This window comes from Penicillium diatomitis, assembly GCF_028827545.1.
Source record: "Penicillium diatomitis strain IBT 30728 chromosome Unknown utg000005l_segment0_segment0, whole genome shotgun sequence".
NCBI classification, from domain to species: domain Eukaryota; kingdom Fungi; phylum Ascomycota; class Eurotiomycetes; order Eurotiales; family Aspergillaceae; genus Penicillium; species Penicillium diatomitis.
In genome coordinates, this window is record NW_026623177.1 from 3,558,459 (window position 1) to 3,585,185 (window position 26,727).

The 26,727-nt window shown below is 53.3% G+C and overlaps 6 protein-coding genes across 6 annotated transcripts; 1 reads left to right on the forward strand and 5 right to left on the reverse strand.

The window, feature by feature from the left end:
• Positions 1–284: 284 nt before the first annotated feature.
• On the forward strand, positions 285–1,663 carry N7539_005645 (putative RING finger domain protein; the record flags this gene model as incomplete). The annotated part of the gene is made up of 3 exons (XM_056935247.1): positions 285–839; positions 949–1,204; positions 1,314–1,663. The coding sequence occupies 3 exons, from the start codon at positions 285–287 to the stop codon at positions 1,661–1,663; spliced, it is 1,161 nt and encodes a 386-aa protein (XP_056790441.1).
• Positions 1,664–2,040: 377 nt separating this feature from the next.
• Positions 2,041–3,072, reverse strand: N7539_005646 (DNA/RNA non-specific endonuclease; the record flags this gene model as incomplete). The annotated part of the gene is made up of 1 exon (XM_056935248.1): positions 2,041–3,072. The coding sequence occupies one exon, from the start codon at positions 3,070–3,072 to the stop codon at positions 2,041–2,043; it is 1,032 nt and encodes a 343-aa protein (XP_056790442.1).
• A 1,093-nt stretch (positions 3,073–4,165) lies between these two features.
• On the reverse strand, positions 4,166–6,386 carry N7539_005647 (Allophanate hydrolase; the record flags this gene model as incomplete). Its single annotated transcript, XM_056935249.1, has 2 exons — positions 4,166–5,804; positions 5,863–6,386. The coding sequence occupies 2 exons, from the start codon at positions 6,384–6,386 to the stop codon at positions 4,166–4,168; spliced, it is 2,163 nt and encodes a 720-aa protein (XP_056790443.1).
• A 1,955-nt stretch (positions 6,387–8,341) lies between these two features.
• Positions 8,342–10,394, reverse strand: N7539_005648 (nucleobase cation symporter-1 family protein; the record flags this gene model as incomplete). The annotated part of the gene is made up of 5 exons (XM_056935250.1): positions 8,342–8,923; positions 9,016–9,313; positions 9,419–9,776; positions 9,846–10,027; positions 10,120–10,394. The coding sequence occupies 5 exons, from the start codon at positions 10,392–10,394 to the stop codon at positions 8,342–8,344; spliced, it is 1,695 nt and encodes a 564-aa protein (XP_056790444.1).
• A 967-nt stretch (positions 10,395–11,361) lies between these two features.
• Positions 11,362–18,411, reverse strand: N7539_005649 (acetyl-CoA carboxylase ACC1; the record flags this gene model as incomplete). The annotated part of the gene is made up of 2 exons (XM_056935251.1): positions 11,362–18,078; positions 18,244–18,411. The coding sequence occupies 2 exons, from the start codon at positions 18,409–18,411 to the stop codon at positions 11,362–11,364; spliced, it is 6,885 nt and encodes a 2,294-aa protein (XP_056790445.1).
• Positions 18,412–23,081: 4,670 nt separating this feature from the next.
• nde1 (nuclear distribution protein NudE) lies at positions 23,082–24,947 on the reverse strand (the record flags this gene model as incomplete). The annotated part of the gene is made up of 3 exons (XM_056935252.1): positions 23,082–24,124; positions 24,181–24,619; positions 24,711–24,947. The coding sequence occupies 3 exons, from the start codon at positions 24,945–24,947 to the stop codon at positions 23,082–23,084; spliced, it is 1,719 nt and encodes a 572-aa protein (XP_056790446.1).
• Positions 24,948–26,727: the final 1,780 nt, after the last annotated feature.

A 26,727-nucleotide genomic window follows, 5' to 3' on the forward strand; every position in this document is an offset into this window, starting at 1 on the left:
AAAAATACGTAGGTCCTTCCTTCATTACATCAAGTTCCACTGCTTAAGTACCTCTCCCACTAAACCACGTCTCAACGTCCTTTGTCCGATCAATTGGGCGTTCGAACGATTATAATCCACATTGAACATCGCAAACCCTCCAGCAATTCCAGTCACCGAGGCCAATCTGGTCTTTGACTTCCGACCGCCACTCTCGAATGCAAAGCGTTCGATCATTTCGCCCACCTCATCACTTCTTTTCGTTCTGATTTCCACCCTTTACATCTGGTTGGCGCGATCCCCAAATGGCTCATTCTAAACGAAACACCTCGCTTCCCCACTTCACCTCCTACGAGCGCAACCTCGTCCGCTCCACATGGGGCACGAAGCGCAGCGTCATCGGCCGCGACTCGTTCCTCCCCTTCGCCTCCTGCCGATTATGTCTGCAGCCTGCGCGAGCGCCAGTGGTCGCTTGTGCTACTAATGGTGATCTCTTCTGCCGTGAATGCGCCATCAATGATCTTCTTGCGCAGCGGCAGGAAATCAAGCGGTTGGAAAAGGAGCGCGAGGAGGCGCGGAAACGGCTCGCGGAGGATGAGGAGCGGATGTTGGAAGAGGCGAAACAGAAGGATTTGAGGGCCTTTGAGCTCGTCTCGATGGGGTTAGAGGGGGCGTCGGGTGCGGGCAGAGCGGGGAAAAAGAGGAAAGTTGAGGAGGAGCAGGCGATTGCGGCGTTCAAGGCGAGAGAGGTCGAGGTTGATGGGAAGAGGAGAAAGGTGTTTGAGCTGGACGATAAGGAGATGGCGAGGGTAGCCAGGCAGGAGCAGGGGAGGTTGAAGGCGGAGTTAAAGAAGGAGAAGGTATGTTCATCTTGCAAGGATGGAAGTTGAAACATCTCTGGGGTGTCATTTGATGAAGTCAAATGTGGGCTTTTGGCTAACCGTGGTGGGAACTCTCCTTTTGTCTCAGGATTCGAGTAAATCAGCTTTGCCATCCTTTTGGGTCCCCTCCCTGACCCCCTCTACGGATCATGATGCAATTACCGCGAGCAAGGCTGTCAAATTGACGCCCATTTGTCCTGGATCGAACGAGAACCACAAACACGGTTACTCGCTCAAGTCACTGGTGGAGGTCCATTTCACGGAAGAAAAAGGGTCAGATGGGACCGTGTCGCGAGTGTGTCCGAGTTGCACGAAGACTCTCAGCAATGCCGTGAAAGCGATGCGTATGTTCTCACCCCGTTCCTTTCGAAGATCTTGACTGCCCTTCCCCCTCCATTTGGCCCTGGGAGGCCCGTTTGGTGGTCGACTAACTCTCGTGATTGTCGAGATCAGTCACGAAACCTTGTGGTCATGTCATCTGTTCGCCCTGTGTCACCAAGTTCATGACGCCTCGTGATGTTCCCGACCCTCACGCTTCGAAAGAAGAACAGGCCAAATCTGCTGCTCTTCATGGACAGGTCCTGTGCTACGTTTGCGAAACAGACATTACCCCAAATGCAACCCGAGAAACGAACCATGACGAGGGTGCAATGACGACGTCACCAGAAGTCAAAAAGAAATCCAAGAAGAAGGATAAAGAGGTGATCCAGCCCGGTCTGGTCGAAATTAGCTCCGAGGGAACGGGATTCGCGGGAGGCGGGGGTAATGTGGCTACGAAGACGGGCGTGGCGTTTCAGTGCTGAGAGAGAGCATTCGGACCATGAAAAATTAGGCATGGACCCGGATTAAGCTCAGGAAGTTTTCTACTGGAATGACGAACTCGACATGGTGGTGAAATATGCACCATGTCCATGTTCTCTCGCGTGCAAGTCATTGATGAGTGCGCAGTCGTACCCCATGCATAAGCCGGTACGGTATCCAATGCTGATTTGATGCTCATGTGTCGAACCTAGTAGAAAAACGCCCAAATGAAAGTATGCAGTGTATACATGTCCCGAGGTCGTATTGACTGGATTAGGGCTTCTGGCTGTGAAGGAGACCTTGTCAAGGTTCTTCTCCTTTCAATGTGCTCAACAAGCGCCTAGCCATCTCATTGCTCTCAGATAGAAGCTTCTCTCTTCTAGTTGCGCTTGCGGGCATTGTTGAACTCGCGCACGACAATATCGCACTTGATCTCCTGGCACAATCGACGGCGGCGGCTCGGATCTAACTTGGCAGCAAATTCCAACCCCGTTGAACGCTCCACTGCCTCCAAGGGCACCTCAAAGTCCGACAGACTCTTCTCATTAGGAATGCGCGCATTAGGCAGAACAAAGGCACCCAGGGCAACCTTGCTGGTCGGCGAGTCGGTACCGTCCTCGGCATAGATGACCTTGTAAAAGTGGGTGGGCACGGCAACATTCGGCGGTGTTCCAATCACCTCGTAGTTGACGCGCCATTTGCCATCCGGGTCACGATGGGGCAAATACATGGGACCCGTGACGACTCGCACCGAGGGATAGCGAGTGGCCAGTTTGCGACAAAAGTCTTCAAAATGCGCCCAGTAGTCACGGTTGAAACCCTCGCCGACCTGCGGACACATGTTGCTCAGGTAGAAGGTGTCGTCCATGGCGCCCTGTGACCACTTGGCATCGGCAGCGGGCACCTGGTGACCGCGATCGTAGCCCGAGCGGAAGTAATCGGCCAGTTTGGCGCGGAAGAGGGCCGGGATGGAGGTATCCTCGGCGAAGGTGCTGTGTTTGCGGTCGGCATTGTGCATGGCCAAGGACTGGGGCGTGATGTGTTCGGCCACCCAAGCCGGGTTTCGTGTGCGACGATCGTAGCCGCCGTGCAGGGCTCGTGTGGACAATTCATCGGCGATGGGGCCGGGGAAGCCGTACTGAAGGATGCCGGCCGGGTTGACGGGCCCGTCAACCGCGACGGCCTTGGTCGCCAGTGCAGGTGTGGGAATGGCGGTGGGCACCTTGACGTTGCCTGCGATCGAGGGAGGAGGAGGTCCTTGTTGTTGTGGGCTCGAAGTCTGCGTCTGGGAGGAGGAGGAGGAGGAGGAGGAGGAGGAGGGAGAAGACTTGGACGAGTACAGCAGAGCCGTCACTCCGGCGCCGGTGGCTGCACTGGCGGCGGCGATCACAGCCAAAGTTGCCTTTGACATTGTGAACTTTGTTGTGTGATTTCTCACTGGCGTGATGAAAGAAGACAGAGCTTGAAGAGCCGGGTCAAGTATAGACAAGAAAGGGAAAGGGAAAAAAAGCACTCGGGCCTGCGAGTCGGGTCACTTTTGTAACAGCTGATCTCCTCCGGCAGGTGCGCGCGCAAAATACACCAGGGGAAAAGGAAGAGAGAAAAGGACGGAAAGGAGGCAGAATTTCAGGAACCTCACAATCATCCGGCAGCCGAGAGCAATTCAGTTTGTTCATGCGCTCTCACTCAATGCGCCATTTGGCCAACAATATCAGTAAAGTGGGTCCAGTCAGGGCGGTGGGCTGAATCTGGCAGGCGGTGAAATCGACTGCTACATAGGGCTGGTGTGTGACAACAATCGACTCGAGTCAGGTGAGCCGTCAATATTCATAGTTCAGAGAGTGGTGAGTCTCGGAGTCACCGGTCAGCAGCAGCTCGTCTCACTGAAAAGCCACGGGGCCCTGGCCAGCTCGGTCGATATACCGTCATATGAACGTGGCTTGTGGACATACTGGGAAATTGTCATACTTACTGTGGTGTCACCTTCTCGGCAGACAGTAATATCGCCGGTTGTTGTCGAGCACCGAATGGGATTCAGTACCAGTTTCTGGATCTTGCAGGCCGGCGAAGGATATGCCTTCCAGATTTATGTACTTCTATCTGTTGACTATAGGTGAGTGTCTACATGTATGGATGGATGCTCAACGGCTCTTGGTGGTCATCTTGGCACATAGTCCAATACCAACCTACTTGGTGCAACATCAAAGAGGTGGATAGCAGGCCACTGTGAACGATGAACCAGAACAATTACTCCGGAGTGTAGGTAGGTACGTAGATAGACATATACCTATATATATATATCTAGAGTCGACTTGGGTTATCTGTCAAGGCGAAAGAGTGCTTGCCGGGGGCGGACGATGATCCTCAGACCTTCCAAGTTCCAGGTTTGTCCTTGCACATGCATAAATGAAGACGAACCTACATATATGAAGCACTCGCGGCTCGCCATCAATTAAAATTGAAATTCAGGGCAGAATAGGTAAGCGGACGAATTTCTCCAACTCTCAACAGCCGGCTTCTCTAACAGAATCCTCAAAGACCGCTGCAAGGTCAAGGATCTTCCCGTCATACCCACTTCCTCCGAGGAACGTGATCCCAAAAGGCAGCTTCAATCCCTCGCCTTTGTCCACCCATCCAGCTCGGACACTGACGCCACACAGATCGACAACATTTCCTGCGTGCGTGAATGTACCCAGCTTGGAATTCAGAGCGAGCGGATCGTCCAGCATCTCTTGGATGGTCGGGTGGCATGGTACACTTGGTACGACCAGGACATCGATCCCACCTTCTAACGTGTCAAAGATCTTTCGTGCTTGCATGGTGTACTGAATCTGTGCGGCCTGATCTTGAAACACTTGCCACGCTTGGACATTGGACGACAGGGCAGATTCAAAGATGGATTTGGTCGTGGGGTGGAGGGTTTCCAAGTTCTTTACAAAAAACTCGTGGCCCATGGATGCCAGGCGCTCGTGAACGAGACTTCCATCGTACAGCAGATCACCGGCTTTGGCAAAGGGTGAATAATCGACATCGATCAGCTTCCCACCACAAGACTGCAACCTCTCAACAGCTGCGGCGAAAAGCTTCTGATACTCGTCAGAACAAGTCTGCAGGAGAGACAGTGGAGGAATACCAAAGGTGAACCCTCCTTCCTTCGGTCCCCGGAAATCCACTTTCCATGTCGATAGACTGCTTGGCACCTTTGCATACGGATCCGAGGGATCATGCTGATCCATGGTATACCAAACGTCGCGCGCATCCTGTATTGTCGGCGCCATAATAGTGATTGTGTCGAGGCTCTTGCATGCAGGCACCAAGCCCTTGGCAGAGATGGTGCCTTTGGTGGGTTTGAATCCCACAATACCATTCAAAGCCGCTGGAACTCGAGTACTGCCTGCTGTATCGGTTGCAACGGCAAAGGATACAAGCCCAGCAGCCACCGCAACGGCCGATCCCGACGAGGAGCCACCGGAGATGTGATCTATGCTCCAGGCACACACAGGAATACCGTATGGCGATCGGCAGCCTGATAGTCCGGTGGCAAGTTGATCCAGATTGACTTTTCCGATGTATATGGCACCCGCGTCGAGTAGATGTTGAACTGAAGGCGCTGTTGATTCGGCGGTGTAGGCGTAGCTCTCGCACGCCACCGTCGTTACCACTCCTGCCACATCGATGCTGTCCTTGACAGCAAATGGAATGCCAAACAGGGGTGGCAGAGGCTTTCCAGCATACTTGGCAGAAAGCTCTCGGGTTGTTGCCAGTACGTCTTCTCGAGATCGTTTGGAGATCCAAACTGTATCGTCGAGTTTGTCCCAGATTTCTTGTTCATCAAACACAAAGTGGACAATTGTTTCAGGGTCAATGAGTCCACTCTTGTACTGACCCAGCAGATCATTTATGGACGGAAGACCATCTTTCAGACTTGATGCTGACTTTTGTGGTTGCATTTCCCCAAACCGCTCTGCCTCGGCGATCAGGCTTGAACTATGGCCGATGTACCCGAAGAGACCGTCCTGGCCGCAGATGATATCGAGGGAAGTGGTCACCATTTGCTGATCGAAGCCCCCAGTACAATCTGCCAGAAGGCAACACTCGTACCCTCGATCATTACATTCTCGCAATGTGGTCGTCACACAACACCTGGTCTGCCCGTTAGCTTGCCCCAATGCAGCACACCGTCAAACAATAGGGGACTTACTCGGTCGTCACACCCGCAAAAAGCAAATGCGTAATCCCTCTTGCCAAAAGTGTTCTGTGCAGATTTGTGCCCCAGAAACTCCCTTTTCCCGGCTTGTCGATGATCGGCTCCCCAGGATGTGGCTTAAGCTCGTCAATAATATCATGACCCCATTCAGCCCTCACCAAAAGCCTACCCATAGGTCCTTGATCGCCGATTCCCATGGTATGATGGCCATTGGGAGCACTGATTTGTCTCAGCTTCTTTGCTGCAGGGAGATCTGAGAGGTCTGGACGATGGCCTTCTCGTGTATGGATGACGTGCATTCCCATCGAGCGAGCGACTTCCAGTGCTTTCTGGACATTGTTCACAATCTTGCGCACAGAAGAAAATATCTCAGGATTACCACACTGAATCGAACCAAACCCGTTCGGGTCCAGAAAATCCCTTTGCATATCAATGATGATGAATGCTGTCGTTGCGGGGGAAAACTTGAAAGAGTACGGGCGAGCGTCCGCCAGTGAGAGCTTGATTGATGGTGCCATCTTGAGCACACAGTCGTCCTGTACGCACTGAAAACCAAAGGGCTCTCTTTATTCGAATGGACAGATTCGTTCCTATAAACAAGATACTCGGGATTTATATAGTCCATCAGACAAGGCAGACAGCCCATCACATCAGAGAGAAGAGGGATATCTCATGCTCCGAACGTCGGCCGGCCTCCGGCCCTGTACCAAGCGCGCCGTTCGCCGCGCCGATGGCAGATAAGAGATGATTTCCCCGCAATTGCGATTTAGCCGCCAGTTGGTCAAGATAAGGTGGCGACGCGTGACGATAAGAAGTAGTATGTCGATCTTGGCCCGGCGGTGATAATGTGATTACTCCGACTCATTTGACTGAACTTACAGGATGTTGATGTAGTCATACCTGACTTTGATTGAGAGACGCCAGGTTCCAAATTGGGAAATCCGCAAGTCTCGCCCCAGTATTTGTAAAGACACGCTTGTATTTTACTGAGTGTGCGGGTGTTTTGCAACATTCATTCCTTCGACCACGTACTCATCTTTCTTTTCGTCGAATGGTTTACATACGAACCGAGGCGAGGTCTCTTTATCGTGCACTCGATAGGGATTGACACTTTTGGAAGATTTTTGGAGGTGTTCAGTTGCAGGAGTCCCTATGGGAGTGGCGGCGTTGTTGGTGGCCTTATGGCAGTCTTGTTGGCAGTCTCTTTGCGGGGACTCGGCTATTCATCTCGGCGGCAATTTCTTGAAGCTCTAGGCGGGAACCCTATTTTTCAATGTGTTCACTCTGATTCTATTCCATGCAACTAAAGATACCAGGATTCATCATGGCGCCATCGGAACCGATCGGTACAGCCCATAACTACCCAAACTTGAAACACCCATTGCCAACCTGTCTACACAATGCAAGTATGTCCGAAGAAGGGAGGAACCCCTAATCTTCTCTCCCCACGGATTCAGGTTGATCACAAATCATCTGTAGCATTCACGGGATGACGATATGTCAGAGCACATTGACGCCTCCATCGAGCGTTATAGTAGCCCTGATGCTAGCTCCTCGATGGACACGAGACTCCAATCAATGAACTGGAGTTAATTCCCAGCAATCATGCCAGGACTCGATGTGGTCTTACAGGTAATGGCCGAGTTGTTGAGATCTTGGGCAAAGTGAGTGATGCTCCCAGTCCCATTGAGCAGCAGATTAGCTTTCGTGCTAGCTCCTTAATGATGACTGTTTCACCGACGCCGGTATACGGAGTATGTAAACGGGAGCACATGCTCAAGGGAGCACTGACACCACTGAGGATGATTATTTTTCATTCGATGGACCGGGGGTCGAATCCTAGCAATTCTGACAATCGTCGCCCCGGTCATATGCGCGGAGGCGATGTTGGCCGCCTCTCGGGGCACTCTTCATCAAAGCTGGGCGATGGCAACAGAGTTAATCCAAGACACTGATATGTCTGACTATGACACCAGATCACATCTGATGGCGAGGGAGACACCCGAGTTCAGGCCCGGGCGGATAGTACCCGGAATGCTCTCAAAACCAAGGACGAAGCTGTTCTATAAGAGGGATTGCAGATACAGCGGTCTGCGATCGTCTAAAACGCCGATCATTTCAGCTGCTTGGGAAGCTGTCACGCTATACAGACCTTGCACGAATTTAGCGCGAACATTACTGTAAGATGGTCTCACATTCGTGGGTGGTATTTCACATTTTCACCGGCTGCTTTAAGAGCTCTTGCAAAGCCTTCGCAAGGACCCTCGCAACCAAATTCTCAAAAAGACACTGACAAAAATATTCTCGATAATAGCCAAATCCATCAAAGAAAAAAGGCAAGTATACATTGCTACACGATTCAGGTTGGCAGTCAATTCTTTGGAGCTCTAAGCCAGACTAGTATTCATGTATCGTTCGTTCAAATGAGCTTGACACAACTCGATACACCAAACCAATACTCCTCTTTCAGGATTCAAACACGACTAATCGCAGCTGAACTAAAATTAGCTTCCATCTTCTCATCTCCACCCAGCGGCCTCTTCAACCCATCATTATAAACCGCCACCCCATCAACTATGACCGTCTCCTCCGAAATCGTACAATCAAGCAGCGTCTCCGTCGCCGGCCAGAAGTAATTCAGCGCACAGTAGATCACAAACCCACTTGTGAATCCCCACAGGAAGCTGATATCGTAGACATGCTGGATCGTGCCCACCGACAGACTCGGCGTCACTGCGTGAATCATGCCGGGAATATTGGGCGTCACGGATATTAAAAATGCAACTGCGGCGCGCCAGTTGACGCCGCCCTGGTACCGGTAGATACCACGGCGTCGATAGAGAGATGGGATGTCGATGTGTCGTTTCTTGACGACCCAATAGTCTGCGCCGATAATTGCGGAAATCGGGGCCAGGAAGATGGCCAGGGACCCCATGAAGGTCAAGAGCGAGGCAGCTGACGAGATGATTTTCCAGGGGACCATGACCCAGCCTCCAATTATGGTGGTGATGATGGCTCCACGGCGAAGATTGATGTACTTGGGAAAGAGTGTTGTCTGAACACGAAAGCATGTTGATTAACCGTCGGTATATCTCGCTGGGATGTGAGGACGTCTGCCTCTGAGGGTACATCTTTTTAGTAACTCACCATATCGTTCGAGCAAGAAATCACGTTGGCAGAGATGTTCGTTCCGATCTGCGCCACAACCCAGGAAAGACCAACGAAAAACGCGCCGCATCGACCACTTGGTCCGTCCCACTGGGCAGCCATTTGGACCGGGTCCCAGATGTACATGCCATAGAGCACTCTACCTGCACTGGCGGCAACAATGCCGAAGATGCCAATCAAGGATGCGATGAACGGCATGAAGAGCGCCTGCCAATAAACACCCCTGGACTTTTTCAAGTAGCGGGTGAAATCTGGAATGTTGGTACCCATTGTCATCCTGTTCCACCAACCGAGTGTCAGTATTCATTGAATTCGGCCGGCTTGAAAGCGCATTTGAACAAACACGGGCCAATGTTGGAAAAATCGTTCGGAAAAGACGCACCATGATCCAGTAATGCTTGACATGGAAGACAGAATCAACCAGTTCTTGGCAGACCCCGAAACAGTGGCTTCCTGTGCCCAGATGTCGCCAGCCCCGCCGGCCTGAACACACAAGTAAATGATCATGGCAACGGACGTGACGAGCACGACGACTGTCTTGAACACGAAAAACCATCTGAGCTTATGTGGCGGGATCAACAGGAACGGGAATTGGATGCTCCAGAAGAGCACGTGGGAGCACATCTGCTGCGATGTGATACCTGCTGAGGCAGGGAGTTGGTTCGCAATGTTCAGGTAAGAGGGCCAAATAGCGCGAATAATTTGAGTCATGGCGGTTGAACCGGTGTATGTTTGGATGGCTGTGGGAAGAGCGTTAGTCACAGTTGCCACCTGGGTTGAATGATTAGATCGCACGTATCCGTTCGTACCATGCCAAAACAGCGCTGTGATCATTCGAACGACGACGGCGGCTCGTGAAAGGTAGAATCCAAACGACGATCGTGAGGCCACGGCAAAATTGACATGAAGATGGGCTCCGATGGCACCGTTGAGTACAAGCGGTATGATCACCATAGAATAGCCAATGATTAGACAGTATAGTGCTTCTCTCCTATAGAGAGAAAGAAAAAAAAAGGGAAAGTAAGCCACAGACTATAACCAATTTGGCAATGTTGGACAGGGTAGAAAGCTTTTCAAACGAACCATGTCAGACCGACGGCGATAATAGAAGCAGCACCCTCCCAGCCCTGAGCGTTAAGAGCATCGCTGAACCAGAATCCCAGTACAGTCCATGTTGACCAAGTTCGTTGCTCTATGGGAGTCACGTCGGAATCGACATTGGACCAACTACCGGGATCAGTAAAGGTAGTCGTCTGCTTTGGTAACACCCAGCCTGAAGCTGTTCTCTTCTTCTCTGCATCTTCCCTGAACTGTTCTCCGCGACGACGTAATGAAGAAGTGACTGAAGCCAGTGCCATGGTTCACACGGTCCGGGGAGCTTCCACGACAGATAGAGAAAGACAAACTCCCCAAGGAAGTTCCCCGCAAAATTGCAAGTAGATGGACAGGGAATAGATGGACAGGGAAAGGAAGTACTTTAGTGATCCCGTCCTTGCGCTGCGTAGCCTAGGGCGCCATGCTATATGTCTTGCAACGCCCTCGATCGATGGAATCTACCCCATACTCGCAGGAACGATAGCGGCTACGTGATTCATGTGCATCCAATACCTACTTGACCATAACGAACCTTAGATAAGGGATCTGGATAAGATGGTATCTCGGCAGTTGTAGATTACGATCAGCGCAGATAAGAGTTTCCCCGTCTTATCTCGTTTTCGCCAGTCGTCGCCACATGAGTAAAGCCGGGATTGTCCCCCTCCCTCAATTAGTCCGATAAGCTTGCAGTGCGTGGATTGGATCAGAACGTAATTTTGTCGACTAGGTCGCCCAAGTTGACATAGCTTTCACCACAGAGCTTGCGTGGCTTTCGATGAAGACCCAGCCACGTGGGTGTTGATCGGTGATGGTGGGATCCATTCCAAGCGAAATGCGATCCGCCGGGCCCAGGGATAGTGGATCCTTCAAGAACGACACATTGCCATGGTTCAGACGGGGCTTTGTCGGAATACTAGGTACATAAATTATGGAGGTTTGATTGAATTTGAAAAGGACCAATACCCGATTCCAAAGGGAAAATTGAAATTGTTGGAAAATTGAGATCTCAATATTGAAACAGAAAAGGCAATGCATATGAATCCTTTCGCAAAGACCAGGGACAAAAAAAGAATTGAGAACACAAACAAGATAGTAGAAAGACCTTATCCAGACACACAAAGGGGACACGTCAAATCATAATTATTCTATAACCAGCCACCAAATTTGAACCATTTTCATGCAAATATCGTCCGTACTACTTCTTTCATAAATGCGACTCTGAAGACGCGATTAGGCGGAGGACAGGTACTTGAGCACGCTTTCCCGCTCCTCAACGGGTAGCATGGACAGCACCTGCTGCACACCGCGCAAACCACCATCCTTGTTGCTGATCAACAGAGAGGCGACCTCGGAGGCAATGCCCTCGGTCCGGAGCGCTTCAACCTTGGCTTGCACAGCCTTCTTGTTCTCCTCGTACCACATGGCAACCTTGCGATCATCGTGCTCCAATTCCTGGTCCAAAAGGCCGGTCCAGGCGTGCAGGTTGCGAAGGTGCACGGCGCGAGGAGTCTCGGCGGAGGGTAGAGGAGTCTCGGCAGCGGAGGCAGTAGACGAAGGAATGGCGCCATCCCGAGCAGAAAGGTTGGGAGAGGCAGCAACCATGCGCTTGACGATCAGCTCCTCGCTCAAACGACGGCGAAGACGCCAGTAGAAGAAGCGACGGGCATTCTGCCAGCGCATAGCACCACGGATGGTGTTCTTAGCTTGCATGCGGCCGGCACGGTCGTGCAGATCGGCGAATTGGAGAGCAATCTGCATGTACACAGGGAGCAGCTGCTCCTCACGCTCGGCCATCTTCGCCTTGATTTCGGACAGCTGCTCCTTGGAGAGCGAGGTGTCCTCGAGCGAGCGGCGAAGCTCACCGTAGGTGGGGTCCAGACGAGCCATGGTGTCGAGCTGCTTGTCACGACGGTACTTGATGTTGACGATACCCTCGGGCTCGAGGACACCACCACGGGCATCCTCGTCGGCGTACATCTCCATCTGCTCGGGGTTGATGGTCGGGTCGACGACGACCCACGAACCACCACGCAGCTCACCGAAGGGCGGGATGTAGACAAACACGGGCTGCTCGTACTTGACAAGTGCGTCAACGATGTAGGAACCATACTTCAGAACCTCGTTGTACATATCCCGCTGGCCACCCGAGAAACCACGCCAGTTGGCCAGGATCATAACGGGCAGCTGCTCGCCATTGTTGAAGTCGCGGAGCGCCTGCGCAGTCTTGAAGGCGGAGTTGGGATACCAAACACCACCGGCCTCTTGAGAGATCATTTCCATTGAGTCGGGGTTGGCCGGATCGGCAGGAGTAACGTTCTCAACGGCACGGGTCTCGACAGCGATAACACCCATGGGGATACCACCAAGGCGAGCACGACCTACAACAACAGTGCGAGCCCAGCCACCCAGAGCCTCCTCGAAGGAGTCCTTATCGAAGAGACCGGGTAGGAAGCCGTCCTCCTCCTGCTTACCGGCGATCAGCCAGCGCGGGTCGTAAGCCTGCTTGGCAGGAGGGTGGTAGGCCACATCACGGTCCCAGTCATCAGACCAGGCACGGATCGGGATAGGAGCACCCTTCTTGTCAGGAACAAAGCTCATCCAGTCAACGATCTTCGAGACACCCTCAAAGTCATCGTTGGCAGTCATGTGTGAAACACCGTTCTTGTACATGATCTGCGTACCACCCAGCTGCAAGTTGGAGGTATAGACCTCGCGACCGAGAAGCTTGTTGATAGCAGGGGCGCCGGTCAGGATGATGGGCTGGCCCTCAACCTGAATAGCACGTTGGCCAAGGCGCACAAGATAAGCACCGATACCGACGGAACGGCAGGTCACCAAAGTGATGGTGAAGATGTCTTCATAAGCTTTGGACGTGGCACCGGCGATCAAACCGGAACCCTTCAGACATTCGACACCCAGGCCGTCCTTGGCACCAATGATGGTGGTGATCTTGTGACGTTCCTCACCCTCGTCAGTGATGAGCTCGGTAATGACCTCCTTCTTCTTGCTGGCATCGAAACGCTTCTTGACCTCGGGGGTCAGGTACAAGTACTTGAAGCCAGCCTCGGGCTTGGAGGCATCATTCCAGGCAACAGAGAAGTAGGGGATCAGTTCCTCGGCCATACCAATGCGAGCACCGGAATTGGCGGACAAGTAGATGCGGGGAATTCCAAGCTTGCGGGCCAGTTCAGTGCACTTGTGGAAGAACTTATCTTCCTGGGGTCCAAAGGAACCAATCTGGAAGGTAATGTCGTTGGCAACAATGATGAAGCGACGGCCACGAGGGTACTCAGGTGTACGGGCGGTAACGATCCAGCCGACCATACCGTGGCTGTTGGTACCGGGCTCACGGGAGACCTCGACCAAGTTATCGGTATCATCCAGAACCAATTCGCTGTAGTCGATGCACTCTCCAATGGGCGGGCGTTGCGAGGCAAGGGAAGGAATGGTCTCGAGGGCCTTGGTCCAGCTGTTCTGGAAGGCCTGGCGGAAGAGCTCGGGGAAGTCGTACACGTACTGAGTTCCCATAAGGTGGGCCTTGTAACGCTTGGGCTGGAGCCACTCCTTGGTAGGGTAGGGAGTGGAAACAGGGCGCATGTGCATGGATCCAAGCTTGTTGGTACCACCGATACTCTGGAAGATCCACTCGCCCTTCTCGGACTTGCGCTCAATGTACAGCTCGACCTGAATGATGAAACCGTAGGTGTTGGTGATGATAACACGCAGAGGGTAAGGCATGCCGGTGGTGGGATCAGTGCACAGAATACGAATCTCAGCACCGGTCACACGCAGACGCCAGAGACGACGACCAAAGCGGTCCAAGAATCCAGCAAGAGCCTGCTCAACATCAATGGGCTGCAAGTTGAAAACGGGAGAGAAGTTCATGAAGATGTGGTTCAGGTCAGAGTTGTTGTTGCCGATAATCTCGAGGGCATCCAGAATATCGTTCATCAAGCGATCGGCTTCCGAGATCAGATACTCGGCGGTAGGAATGTCATCGCGAAGACGGCCAGGACGCACGACAGCACGGACGAAGTAGCGCTTGTCAACAGCCTTGTCGTTCTCAGGGCCCTTGCCAATGGCTTCGTAGACGTGAATGTTACGGTTCTCGGTGAAGACAGGCTTGATCTTGAACTTGGACAGACGACCCAGTTCCAGCTGGAAGGCCAGAGCAGGTTCATTGTGACGGATGCTCTCATCTTCCTCGTAGGTAGGCCCACGGAAAGTGAAGTAGCCAGGGTAGACACCCTTCTTACCGCAGATGAAAGTCACCCGACGGATGCGACGGGCCAAAAGCTCCTCCTTGGCATCAGCGAGCAGCTTCTGCATCTGGCCGACGATCTGAGAGTCATCTTGATCCTCAATGTCGCGGATGGCGATGTTGAGCACACCGGTGAGCTCGTCGCTCTCGGTCTTGATCGCGGGCCGACGCTTGCCCTCCAGGTTGGCGATCAAACCACCCTCAACGGCACGCTTGCTCTTGGAACCAGCACGAGGGAACGCCTCCAAAGCGCGAATGAGATACTCCTCTGCATCTTCGAGGTACTGAATGGGGAAGATCGCACCCTTGCGAATGGGATCGCTGGAGGGGTCATTGACAAGGTATGACATGTCGCTGATGGAGTTGATCCGCTTGAAGGGGTTGTGGGACTCGGCGGTGGGAGTGCCGGGGGTCGAGGGCTGAGTCGAAGAAATAGGACCGAACTCGGGCTGGCCGAGCTTGCCCAGAGTGAAGTCCCAGGTGAGCATAGGAGGCTCGACACCGGCGGAGTAATCAATGCTCTTGAGGGTGTAGGCACGGTAGGCACGGCGGACGTAGACCTCCAGGGCGGCGAGGGTAACCCAGGCGTCGGAGTGGATGAAGAAGCGGGGCAGAACGTCAAAGACGGTGTACTTGGAGTCGACGACATCCTTGAGCACATTCAAGTCGGGCTCACGGTGCTCCCAGCCGGTCTCGCCGTAGCGAGACTCGACGACCGAGGAGCGGAGGATGTGCTCCATCTGAGACAGGCGCTCCTCCAGCGAGGGCAAGGCGCACTGAATGAGGACCTCACGGGCCTTGAGGGTGACCTTGGCCGCAGCGCGAGCCTCGAGCTCGGTGAGCTTCTTCAGGATAGTCTTGAAGTGCTTGCCGACATTCTCCACGTTCGGCTGGTTGGGACGGTACATGTCCAAAATGGCCAGAACGAGGTTATTCTTGGAGCCGATGCGGCTGTGAGAAAGAACGGTGTGAATGACGGGAACAATGTTCTCCTTGTTCTCCTCACGAAGCTTCAGGATGACATCTTCGTCGCGCTTGGTGCCCGTGCTGAAGAGCTTTTCGACTTCGTAGTACTGCTCCAGCAGACCAATGAAAACATTATACTCGTTGGTCTTCAGACCATCCAGATACTTGTTGATCACGTGGTCTAGGGGCAGAAGGGTGGTCTTGAGGATATCAGCATCGGAGGGGTTGACGTTCTCCTCGATGAAGCGAGCAATCGTCTTCTGAAGCTGCTTGGCAGGGAATTCAGCTTTACGCGCCTTGGCCTTGTCCACAATGGTCTGCAGCTGGGCGTCAAGCTTCTGAGGCATGCGAGAGTGCAGAGCTGAGGACTGGGCATTCCACTCGCCGTAGGGCAATTCAGGGTTTTGCAGGACCTCCACCAGCTCCTTCAGGGTGGTACCCATGATGACCTGGTTGTCGAAGCCGCGGAGAATGTTCTCAAGGATGGTGTGCAGAAGAGCAAATCGCTGGGCGGGCTTGGAACCGACAACGACGGGGGGGCCCAACTCTGGCAGCTGACCGGTGAAGGGCTGGGCGTGCTTGACACGGGAGGGGTCATCAAGAGCCAGAATACCCAGAATGTCACCGGCCTCCAGAGTGGCACCGGGCTGCTTGATCAGCTGCACAATACCATCCTCCTGAGCGATGAGCGGCATGTACATCTTCATGACCTCGACCTCGGCGTAGGGCTGACCGGCACGGACGTGCTCACCGTTCTCCACGGTGAACTTGACCAGCTTACCGGGCGAGGGAGAACGCAGTTGAGTGGGGTCATTCTCCTGCTCCAGAAGACAGGTCTTGCCGTCGACACTCAGACGAGTAGCAGCGGCCTCCTCCTTCCAGTAGATGTTGTGACTGCGACCGTTGAGCAGGATCAGCAGACCACCGTCAGCCAAGGCGCGGACACCCACGGAGCACTTGGAGCCGTTGATGAACAGGTGATAGCTGTCCAGGCCGGCGCGGGTGGCGGTGAACTTGTAGCGATGGCCCTCGTAGATGAAGTCCACGGGGAACACAGTCTTGAGAATGTCCTTGGAAGGGACTTGACCCTTCTCGAGACCCTTGCGGTACTCTTCGATGCCGGCCTCGCTGGCCAAGTGGGCCTTGGTGACAGCACCACAGATGACGGCCACGATGGGGTCAGGGCGCTCGGCGGTCAGCTTGTTGGATATCAATTGATCCAACCATCCGGTAGTGATGGTATTATCCTCGAAGGCCGGGGTCTCGAGCAGCTTGATCAGGTACTCGACAGTGGTGCGGAAGTCACCACGAATGCTCAACTCCTTGAGGGCAACAACCATGTGCTTTCGCGAGGCAGATCGGTTCTCACCGTAGGCGAAGATATGACCGAACTGACTGTCGGAGAAGCTGTGAATACCACCGGCGGTACCGACGGAGAAATAACCCCACACATTGGAGGAGGAACGGAAGTTCAGCTCGTGCATGGTACCGCTCGAGGGCTTGAAGCCCTCACCGGGATCCTCGGAGGTGATACGGCAGGCGGTGGTGTGGCCCTTGGGCTGGGGGCGGCGCTGAGTTTGGAAGCTCTCCTCGCTGGAGAAGTCAAAATCGATCTCGGAGGAGGTGTTGGGGTCGACACCGTACAACAAGCGAATGTCACGGATCTGGTGCAGGGGGATACCCATAGCGATCTGGAGCTGGGCAGCGGGCAGGTTCACGCCCGAGACCATCTCGGTGGTGGGATGCTCGACCTGAAGACGGGGGTTCAACTCGAGGAAGTAGAACTTGTCATCGGCGTGCGAGTACAGGTACTCGACAGTACCGGCCGAGACGTAACCGACCAGGCGACCCAGGCTGACGGCGGCCTTCTCCATGGCCTGGAAGGTGATCGGCTTGGCGATGGTGACGGGAGCCTCCTCGATGATCTTCTGGTGACGACGCTGAACGGAACAATCACGACCGAAGAGGGAGATGTTGTTACCGTACTGATCGGCCAGCAGCTGGACCTCCAAGTGACGGGCGTTGCCCGCGAGCTTCATGATGAAGATGGGGGAACCGGGGATCTCGTTGGCGGCGGCGTTGTACAGGCTCACAAAGTCCTGCTCGTTCTCGACCTTACGGATACCCTTACCACCACCGCCCTCGGACGCCTTGATCATCACCGGGAAGCCAATCTCGCGGGCCTTCTCGAGACCCTCCTGGGGCGAGTGGGTGCAGCCCCGGTTGTAGACCTCATCCTCGACGGTGACGATGCCCTTGTCATCGACGGTCACTTCCTCGACACCCGTGCCGGACCAGGGAATGCAAGGCACTCCGGCGTGCTGTGCGACAATCGTGGAGGAGATCTTGTCACCCAGCGAGCGCATGGCCGAGGCGGGAGGTCCGATGAATATGATCTTCTTGGGCGACGCGGCGAGCGACTCGGGCAAGCGCGGGTTCTCGGAGGCGTGACCCCAACCGGCCCAGACGGCGTGGACATCCATTCGCTCGGCCACATCGACGATCAACTCGACGTTGGCGTAGTTGTTGTTGTTGGTACCACCGGGGACTTCGACGTATTGGTCCGCCATACGGATATAATCGGCGTTGGCGCGCAAGTCCTCGGGAGTGGCCATGACGGTGAACTGGATGGCACGCTCGTTGCCGAAGGTCTCGTAGGCCCATTTCCGCACGGATCGGATCTCTTTGACGGCGGCAATACCGTTGTTGGCAATCAGAACCTATTGAGATCGAACGAGAGTCCTCGGGTGTCAGTCTATCGGGCCCAGTTTTGTCCATTGCCGTCATTCTTTCCAGTCCTTCATGAATTTTCCCGTCTCTGGGTTTTGAGTCGCCTGTTCTGTCTCTTTTTCTCTGGCTCGGCCTGGGGTCGTCGAGGCACTCACCGAGGTAATGACGGAGTGACCGCCATGGCGGGCGACAAAGTCCTTGACGGAGCTTGGCGCTGCTACGTCGAGGTGGTTACCACCGATGAAATGTGAAGGGAGATTGTACTTGGCGGTGTCGGAGCTGCCGTGGCCATTGACAGGCGCAGTACCGTTGGGAGCACCCATGATGGCGTGTGTGAGGATGGGTGAAGAGGGAGAATATTAGGACCGGAAACCGAGTTGTTGGGGAGGATATAGTGGGGGTCAGGAAATTGTGACAGTCACTCGGAGACGGGAAACGATGGCCGAGTGATCAATGATGTCGGGCTCGGGAGGCTAGAGGTGAGGAAATCTCTAGGTCCGGAGGAATTAAGGCTGGTCCTGAGGGCCGGACGAGTCGTCTGTAAGGGGGGGAAGAGAGAGAGAGAGAGAGAGAGAGAGAGGGAGGGAGGGAGAAGGGCGGTAGTGTACAGCAGTGGCGAAGAGGAATTGCCAAATAAGCCCAATAGCGCGTGATGGGCGAGAATCGGAAGGAAGACGAGGAAGAAGAGGAAGAAGAGAGGAAGAAAAGAAGAAGACTGCGGTTGGGGTCTCCGAGTCTATTCTTTATGATTGGCAATGGTTGGTCCGATCTGCATCCAACAAAAAAAAGAGTCCCAGTTAGTTTCGTACAGTCCAGGCTTTTGTTTTTTTGGGTTTTTTCTTCTCGCTTTTTTTCTTCTTTCTTTAGCCCAGGTGCTGTCTTCTTCGGTTTCTGCGCGGTCTCGCCCTCAAACGGCGCTCCCATTGTCAACCACGTTGTCACCCTGCATTCCTGATAGCGTCACCAGATTCTCGGTGCAGGCTCGACCTTGTCAGCAATTTTGCTGATGGTGCAGATGCGGCCCTTGAGATCTCCCGATGCGGCGTCCGTTTAGCGCGGGCCCTACTGCGCGGGCCGAGAGCTCTTGAGCGTTTGCGGACTACACCAACAAACACCTTGACGGGAGAGGAAACAGGCCGCAGGAAAACAGGCATGGAGCAGCACGGTTGCATGGGAGCCCATCGCGAGCTTGAGGCAGCAGAGAGGGGGAGTTTTGCACGCCACCGATCGGGGCATGGAGAGGAAAAATGAGCATGAACTGGGCAGGTACTAGGTAGGCACTTACCAAGACGTCTCCCAATGCGCATCAATGACTTCCCAAAGAGGTGCGTGACAGTGACGGCTCGACGAGTAGGGGAGGGGTGAGGAAGAGAAGAGGAGAGGAAAGGTCTACGAGTGCAGTCGGACGGATGCCAAATTGGACGAGCGACTGGGAATATATTATTTTCTGGATTCTTTGCCAATGAGCCCCCAAGGGTGCATCTCTCTCTCTCTCTCTCTCTCTCTCTCTTTGCATCTTCACCTTCAATGGAAGATGGATGGACCTCCCAGAAATTTGATGAGGAGGATGTCCCACCGAGTCGGGAGTCGGGGGTCCCTGGGCCAGGAGGTCAGGTACCGGTGCATAGAACAATGGGTGGGGAGGTACCTGTCCCCCAACATGGACTGCTCGATTGTTGGGCCGGGTCCACTTTTTCCAGTCCCGCCGTGCAACAATCAGCGTGAGGGCACCTGCGAAGAAGGGACACTCATCCAACGCTTATCCCTCCCGGTCCCACGATGTCCCACGATGTCCCACGATGTCCCACGACGGTGGCAGTTCCCACCCTGTCCACGCCAAATTTGATCATTTGGCACGCGCAAAACCCAATCACACATCCTCCCCCCGCCCTGCGTCCTGATCGGGTAAGAGAGGATGTGAGGATGGCGGTTGCCGAACTCTGGTCGATGAACATGGGGGATACGAACATTTCGTACCTGTCGCCAATGACTTCCAAGGTTCCATCGACTTCCGCCTGAGAGTCCTCCACCGTCTATGCATGCCGGCATGATTGAAAACACCCCTTTCCCATCGTCCATACAGTATACTGAGTACACTGTATAGATTATAGAGTATAAACTATAGAGTATAGAGTATAGAGTATAGAGTATAGACCATAGATAGGTATAGAGAGTATAGACTCTATACTATAGAGTGTGGAGTACACAAAGTACTGATTCTTCATATTGAGGGAGACCATTACCTCCTCCGTGTATCTACCCCAAGACTGCTGCAGGTGACAGGTACCTAACCATCCCGCTGCAGTACAGTACCATCCTTCTCGCTACGAGATAGATGATACATGAATCTTTACCTCCAGTAGTTCGCTCATGGATTCTCACTCCTGACATGATCCAACCTGACGGCTACAATTGTCCCCAACTGCAGCTGTGACCCTCCCGAGTCCAGTTCCGATCCGATCCTCTAGCCCCATGGAGCTCGGACACCGACCCGTTCGGATCTCGTACTACAAGGTCCGACAAAGCCTCGCGGTCTGGATGAGATTGATACCGCTGTCCAAAGTAGGATGTCACATTCACAATACCTGTATCCTGCACGACTGAAGGTAGTTGCGCGCATAAAGGATTCCAGCATACGGCACTTCTATGAAAATCAGAAGATAGCCAGATCCCGGCTTCGGAGAACATTGCAGACTACTCGTACTCGATTGAGAACATTTCCCAGTCTGAATGAGACCTACCGACCTAGGCATAAGTACCTACGTAAGGTACTACCTACCGATCAGATGACCCCGACTCAGACGGTAGTAGAATGGGAAGTCAAGACCAGCTGGCTTCTGGATTTCCCACATTCCTCGGGATTGCAAAGCCACGTCGAGATATTCTGTCGAGTCGGGCACGCCCGGACTCGATTCAAGGTCACAGTGACCATAGATCGAATTGTTCGCCACATTCAAGAACCACATAAGATAAGAGGCCCCAAATAAGTACACACAATTGAAGAGGAACCTTGACAGTAGGCTTCATCTTATCCCGGAGGATAAGGAACCTAGGTAGGTGGTTCATGTGAGATTCGCCAAACTTCCATCGAGGTCATCGTTCATCTCTCCGCCTTACATAATCAACTGTTCGAGTCAAGTGAGCAGTACTAGTAGGTGCCGGCACTGAACAGTGAACCCAGTCGTGGATTCACGTCTCCAAAGTTCGTGATGGACATATTGCTCGACTGTACAAGATTGAGTGCGTCATCGATACGCATAGGGAAGAGGAAATATTTCCAAAAAGACCTTGGTGGCGTCCTAGGCAGTCACTAGGTATCAAGTGAGGTGTATACTTCAATAGGTACTACGATGCTTCATCTGAATGGCTCAAAGCTTCAAGTACCCCACTGCGGGCTGTGCAGCGGAATTACGAACTTCTAGATCATCATCTGGACGGTAGACTGAGATACTGGTACCTGGATCAGAATTGAAGATTACATCCTACTTTAGTAGGTATCCTGCCACTGATCATGGACATCTGTTTGTTGTTCTCGATGTACAGTCCTACTACTGGACCTGCCCAAGTGCCCACTCTCAGCGTGGTACCGTGGATGCCCAGCACCAACGAACTGCCGCATTCGGTCGAGTGGATGACGTCGGTGTTCATGCCGACCGGCAAAGTGTTGAGAAATGGCGGCGCACGGACCAGCGGCAACCACTCGAGGTCCCACCAGGCATAATTCTTTTTGGATTCTGCCGCCAGGACTGGCGATAAACAAGGGCACACTCTTCATCATTCATCATTTCATACGACTTGCCAGCACAGTACTTACAGGAGAAACTCATATGATTCGGCGGAATAGATAATGAAATTGAGTCACCTTGTCCCTTTGCTGCGGCCAATGGAATCTCGAAGAGGGAGAGAAAGAAGTAGAAAACAGGAAATTCGTATATGTACTGTATGTAGGTCAAGCAGGCGACTACTGGTATCCTAATAACTATATAGGTTGTATCCGTTGTAATACTTAGAGCAAGCTGCAAGCGAGTCGTGCATCAACAGGCTTCCTTGACCAGAAAACGGTGGAATAGGCAGTATCGAAGGTCCTTGAGTACTTTTGAAGACCGCAAGGCCCACTATCACTAGGTTCCTAAGGTGGGTGGGTCGGTCTACAACATCCAAGCTCAGTCTATCAACGCGGGCAATGTCTTTGGTAAAAGGCAAATACCTCGATCACAGTTCCACACAAACTTTCTGAATTACAACTGGGGCGGGAAGTGCGGGGAGACCACTCTCGATCATGGAAGGTCTTGGCCTGCGATGTCATGCTTGTCAGGAGTGAGAAGCCACTCCATTATCTATCTATGTTCTACTCACATTGTTAACCCTCCTCTGAGCGAGCCTACGAGTAACGGGGAACAAAACTATTCAGTGCAATCAAAAGGCATTGTGGGTATTGGAAGAACGCCTCGCGATGAGTTCGCAAAGACCAAGTCGAAGAAAAAAAAATTGAATGCTGAGACACAGCTTAGGACGACCCCTCAGCAGCTCTGATCGAGAGGCCATGGCGCACCAAGGTCAAGGGAGTGGTGTGTGCTGCGAAGGGTTAAAAGGCGGAAACTTGCACTCGAGAAATTGGGTGCAATATAAAAGGCCCCCACTGGTCCAGGCGGGTAATCAGGCCAGTGAGCAAGAACAGGCGAATGAGACAATCTACCACACCAAGGTGGCGCCGGAAAAATCGCAGGTCTGTACAAAAAAAAATGCAAACCAAGGGCCAAGGAGTGAACCGATCATACCACAATCCAGGTGGCGTTGACGGTGCACAGAAAATGATACGACTAGAGATGGATAGATCCAAACCAAATGCCTTTTCGCCAAAGAGAAAAACAGATCAAGAAACAGCGGTCATCTTCCGCGATGGTAGACCATCAGCCATTGATCCCTTATGATTTCTCCCTTCCGTTCGCATGGAAGGAAAAGCCAGAGGAGAATTTATGCCGTCAAGAACAATTCAGAACGTCTCCCCCAGATCAGTCTGTTTTCGTGTCAGGGGCGGAGGCATTGTTCCGGGACCAATGCTGGTCTTGAAACTGCGAGGTGTCGGAATGGCGGACATGCCGCTTGTCGTACGCTTCTTGATCCCGCTCACGTTGGCCGAGATCGAAGGTCGCCTCACGTCATTAGGAAGGCGAGACACAATCGGCGTCGGGAGGTCATGGTCTTCATCAATGTTGGACATACTGCCCACGGATGGAGTCTGTCCATTATGGTTGCTCAGGGAGGATCGTGGCCGGCGAGCCTCCGTGAGCGGATTTGTGGAGTAGTGGCCAAGCGGTGTCTTGGCACCAGGACGGCTTTGCCGACTCTCAGGACGTCCAAGCGGAGGAACACCAGAGTGCACGCTTTGACTGAAAGAGCCACGGCTCGAGTAACTCGTTCGACTACTTGGTCGGCTATCGCCAGTGCGAGTCCCACCTGACTGGCGGCCCTGTGAGGGATGGGACGGATTGCCTTCGCTGTCTCGCACAGACGAGCCATAGCTACTGCCGCTCATGCGATTGCGGTTGTTCCTCTGACCATGAACGGAGGACGGAACTGGGCTCTCCCCCATGACCGAGCCTTGGCGAGAGCGAGGCGATCCTCGGGAAGAGGTTTCTGAGGGTGCAGGCAGACGAGATCGGGCCGACTGGACACGTTCCTCCAACTTCTGCATCTTTCCGATGAGTCCGCGAATCTGGTAGAGGGAGCCAGATTTGGGCAGTGCAGGAGGACGTGATGTTGTCGACCGAGACAGACTGTTTCGGGAAGCATACGGTACGGACGGGGTGGGACGAGCAGTGTTGCTGTAGCTACTTGTGCTAAATGCAAGAGAGGAAGCGCGGGAGTGCGGGGCTGGCCGAGTCGGCTGGGTTCGGGCGTTATGGATGGTGCGAGAATTGACTGGTTCCGCACCAGTCGCTCTTGTGCGAGGAAACGTAGGGGTAGCATTGAAAGACCTGCGAAAGTTGGCGGAGGCTTCCGAAATGGGCGGGGAGGGCGGAGTTGCAGTTGAGGCTGCTAGCGTCGACTTGGCCGGAGGAGTCGCGAATACGGGGGAGAAGTATCCGCACCACCAGGCGAACGATCGAAGATTCCCAGCGGTTGCGGGGTGGAAGGGCTGCGGTACAAGGGCGTGGGCTTGCGACGACGATAGCCCAGACCCTCGCTATTGCGCAACTTCTCTTGAACAATCTCGGCCTCAACCTTCAGATCCGAGAGCTCGTCTCGCAAGCGCTGATTGTCGATCCGCAGATTCTCTCGCTCGAGTTCTCCACTTCTGATTTCCTCTTCCAACAGAACTCCTCGCTCGATCGCGACGTTGTACTTAGACTCTAGGTCCTCCAGGGACGAAGTCGTGTTGCGGGCTTGGCGCTCATAGTCGTCATTCGCAACTTCGATATCACGCAGCTTCAACTGTAGCGTGCGATTAGTGTCGCGCAAAGAAGTGATCTCCTTCTGGAGGGTATTCTGTGCGTTATTGGCTTCGGTCTTGGATTGCTTGTATTTGGTCTGCGTTTCAAATGAATTAGCATTCGCATCTTATTTGCAAGGCTTGGTCGCCTTTCTCTAGCGACAGTCTTCTAGAGGAATAGGCACGAACCTTCCACTCGTCTACCTCATAGCGCAGGTTATCCACCTTCTCCCGCAACTGTCGCTCTCGCTTCTCCTTATCCTCCATTTCCTTCTCCATCTCCGCCTCCAACTCGGTGCTGGAAAGCTGGAAATCTTGTAGCTCCTCCTGAATCGATTCATATTGCGCCTTATACCACTCGATTGTGTACTCTGCAGGGCTGTTGGCGCCCTGGCCCTTGGAGGGTGAATCATCGACGGCGGGCATCTTTGCTACCGCGTTGGGCACCGGACGGGCCGCAAGTCAAGAATCAGGAACACCGGCGGCTAGAAACAATGAATCACCAGCGCAAAGCTAGTCTGTAGTGAATAGAGAGCTTAGACTTCTAGATCTGAGCCGTTGGAGCTAAAAACATGAGCTGGTAGTGGCTGGCTTTTCAACGCCAGCGACCCTGGGCGTTTGTTGATAAGAGCCCCTCAGCGAGGCGGTGACGCAGGGCGCTCCAGAAGTTGTTCGTGCAGCACCCTCCACCGAGAGAGCAAGGCAGTAAATGCCAGGGACGAGGCCGCGAAATGGCGCAAAGCGACACTTACCAGACGAGCCTTACCTTGCGGTAAGAGGCCGCAAATGAAGTGATCGCACGACTCTCCGGTGGAAGGTGATTACTCGCAAAGCGGCGCGGTATCGACTCGATCGGACGAGGAGTGTTGATGTTGCGTTGCGGTTGTCAGGGGCGGGCAACAGGCCGCTATCCTGCTTTGGGACAGACTCATCAGGTGCCCCTCACCGCCCAGAGCTGCCCAGAGCTACCCAGAGCTGCCCAGCGGCTCGTCACATGCATCTGATGTTGGCTCTGCTGCACGAGGGAGTCCACCGCCTCCGGTAGTTTATTGCAATCTTCTTCTATATTATTGAGTCAAAGCAATATGGTCTAGGCATTAGAATCTTCTGTAAGAGCAGTCCCCCGAGTCATGTAACAATATACGACTTTCGCTGAGGTGTGTCTCCAAGAATGAAACTTTCACGTTGCCGCCGTCAGCCGTCTGATGTTTCAGTACTACTAATTTGTGGGCGCCCGTGGATTTTGCCTGAGTTGTTCATAGCTTCATTGTCACATTGAAAGATTCGAATAATCTACTAGGTTTGTGAACTTGTTCTTGCAGCATCTAATGTCATCTGTTCAAGCACCGGCCATAGACGCGCGTTTTTTTAAACCATTGATTCACCTACCTGAGCCTAGTAAATCGCCATGGACTATGAACAGTGACACGCGATGCACCCAAAGTCGGACCCTTTCAAGTTCGAGTTGTAAAGTAACAATCAACCATCTTTAGACAGGCCGGACACGTGCGGAAATCAGTGGGACCTTCAGTCCTAGGTTCAACTTTTTGGGTAGATGTACTACACAAGAATGTCCACTGCAGCACCTAGGTTCCAGATAAACTCAATCATGGATTGATTAATATTGCCCGGTGGTTGCCATTTCATGTGTATCAGACGTGCAGTCACGCCGCAGCAACCGTATCGCCCGCAGGTCCTTAGTACGTGACGTTGAATATATTTTGGATTCTCAAGCTTCCAGAGCCGGGTATTTCCCCACCGACCGAACTAGCTACGTACGCCAACGAGCTTCAAATACTCATCGACCGGGACCTCAAAGCTTCGTCAAGGCCTAAATTGAGAGCCAGAGCTGCATCAATGGTGAGTTGCATGCCTTCCAAGCTTGACACAAGAATCCATTCCGTGCGTATTCCACTAATATCACCATTTGAAGTACTTACTTGCCCTAAGATTCCTGGTGAATAGCGGCCCAGTACCTCACAACGGTCTCTGATGTTCGCCGGGTTGCCTGCTGAACTACAGCTGAGGGTCCACTTCTCCCACAGTCTACGCCCTCATAGTCCCGACATGGCTTGTGAATGAAGGTAGAACTCAGGAATGAATCGACCTGCACTGAAGCAGGTTCCGTCCTCGCTCAGTCAGACTCTTTCTTGACCACGAGAGGTCATTCTCAACCAGCCCCGGACCGAGCGGGCCTGGCCCGTCG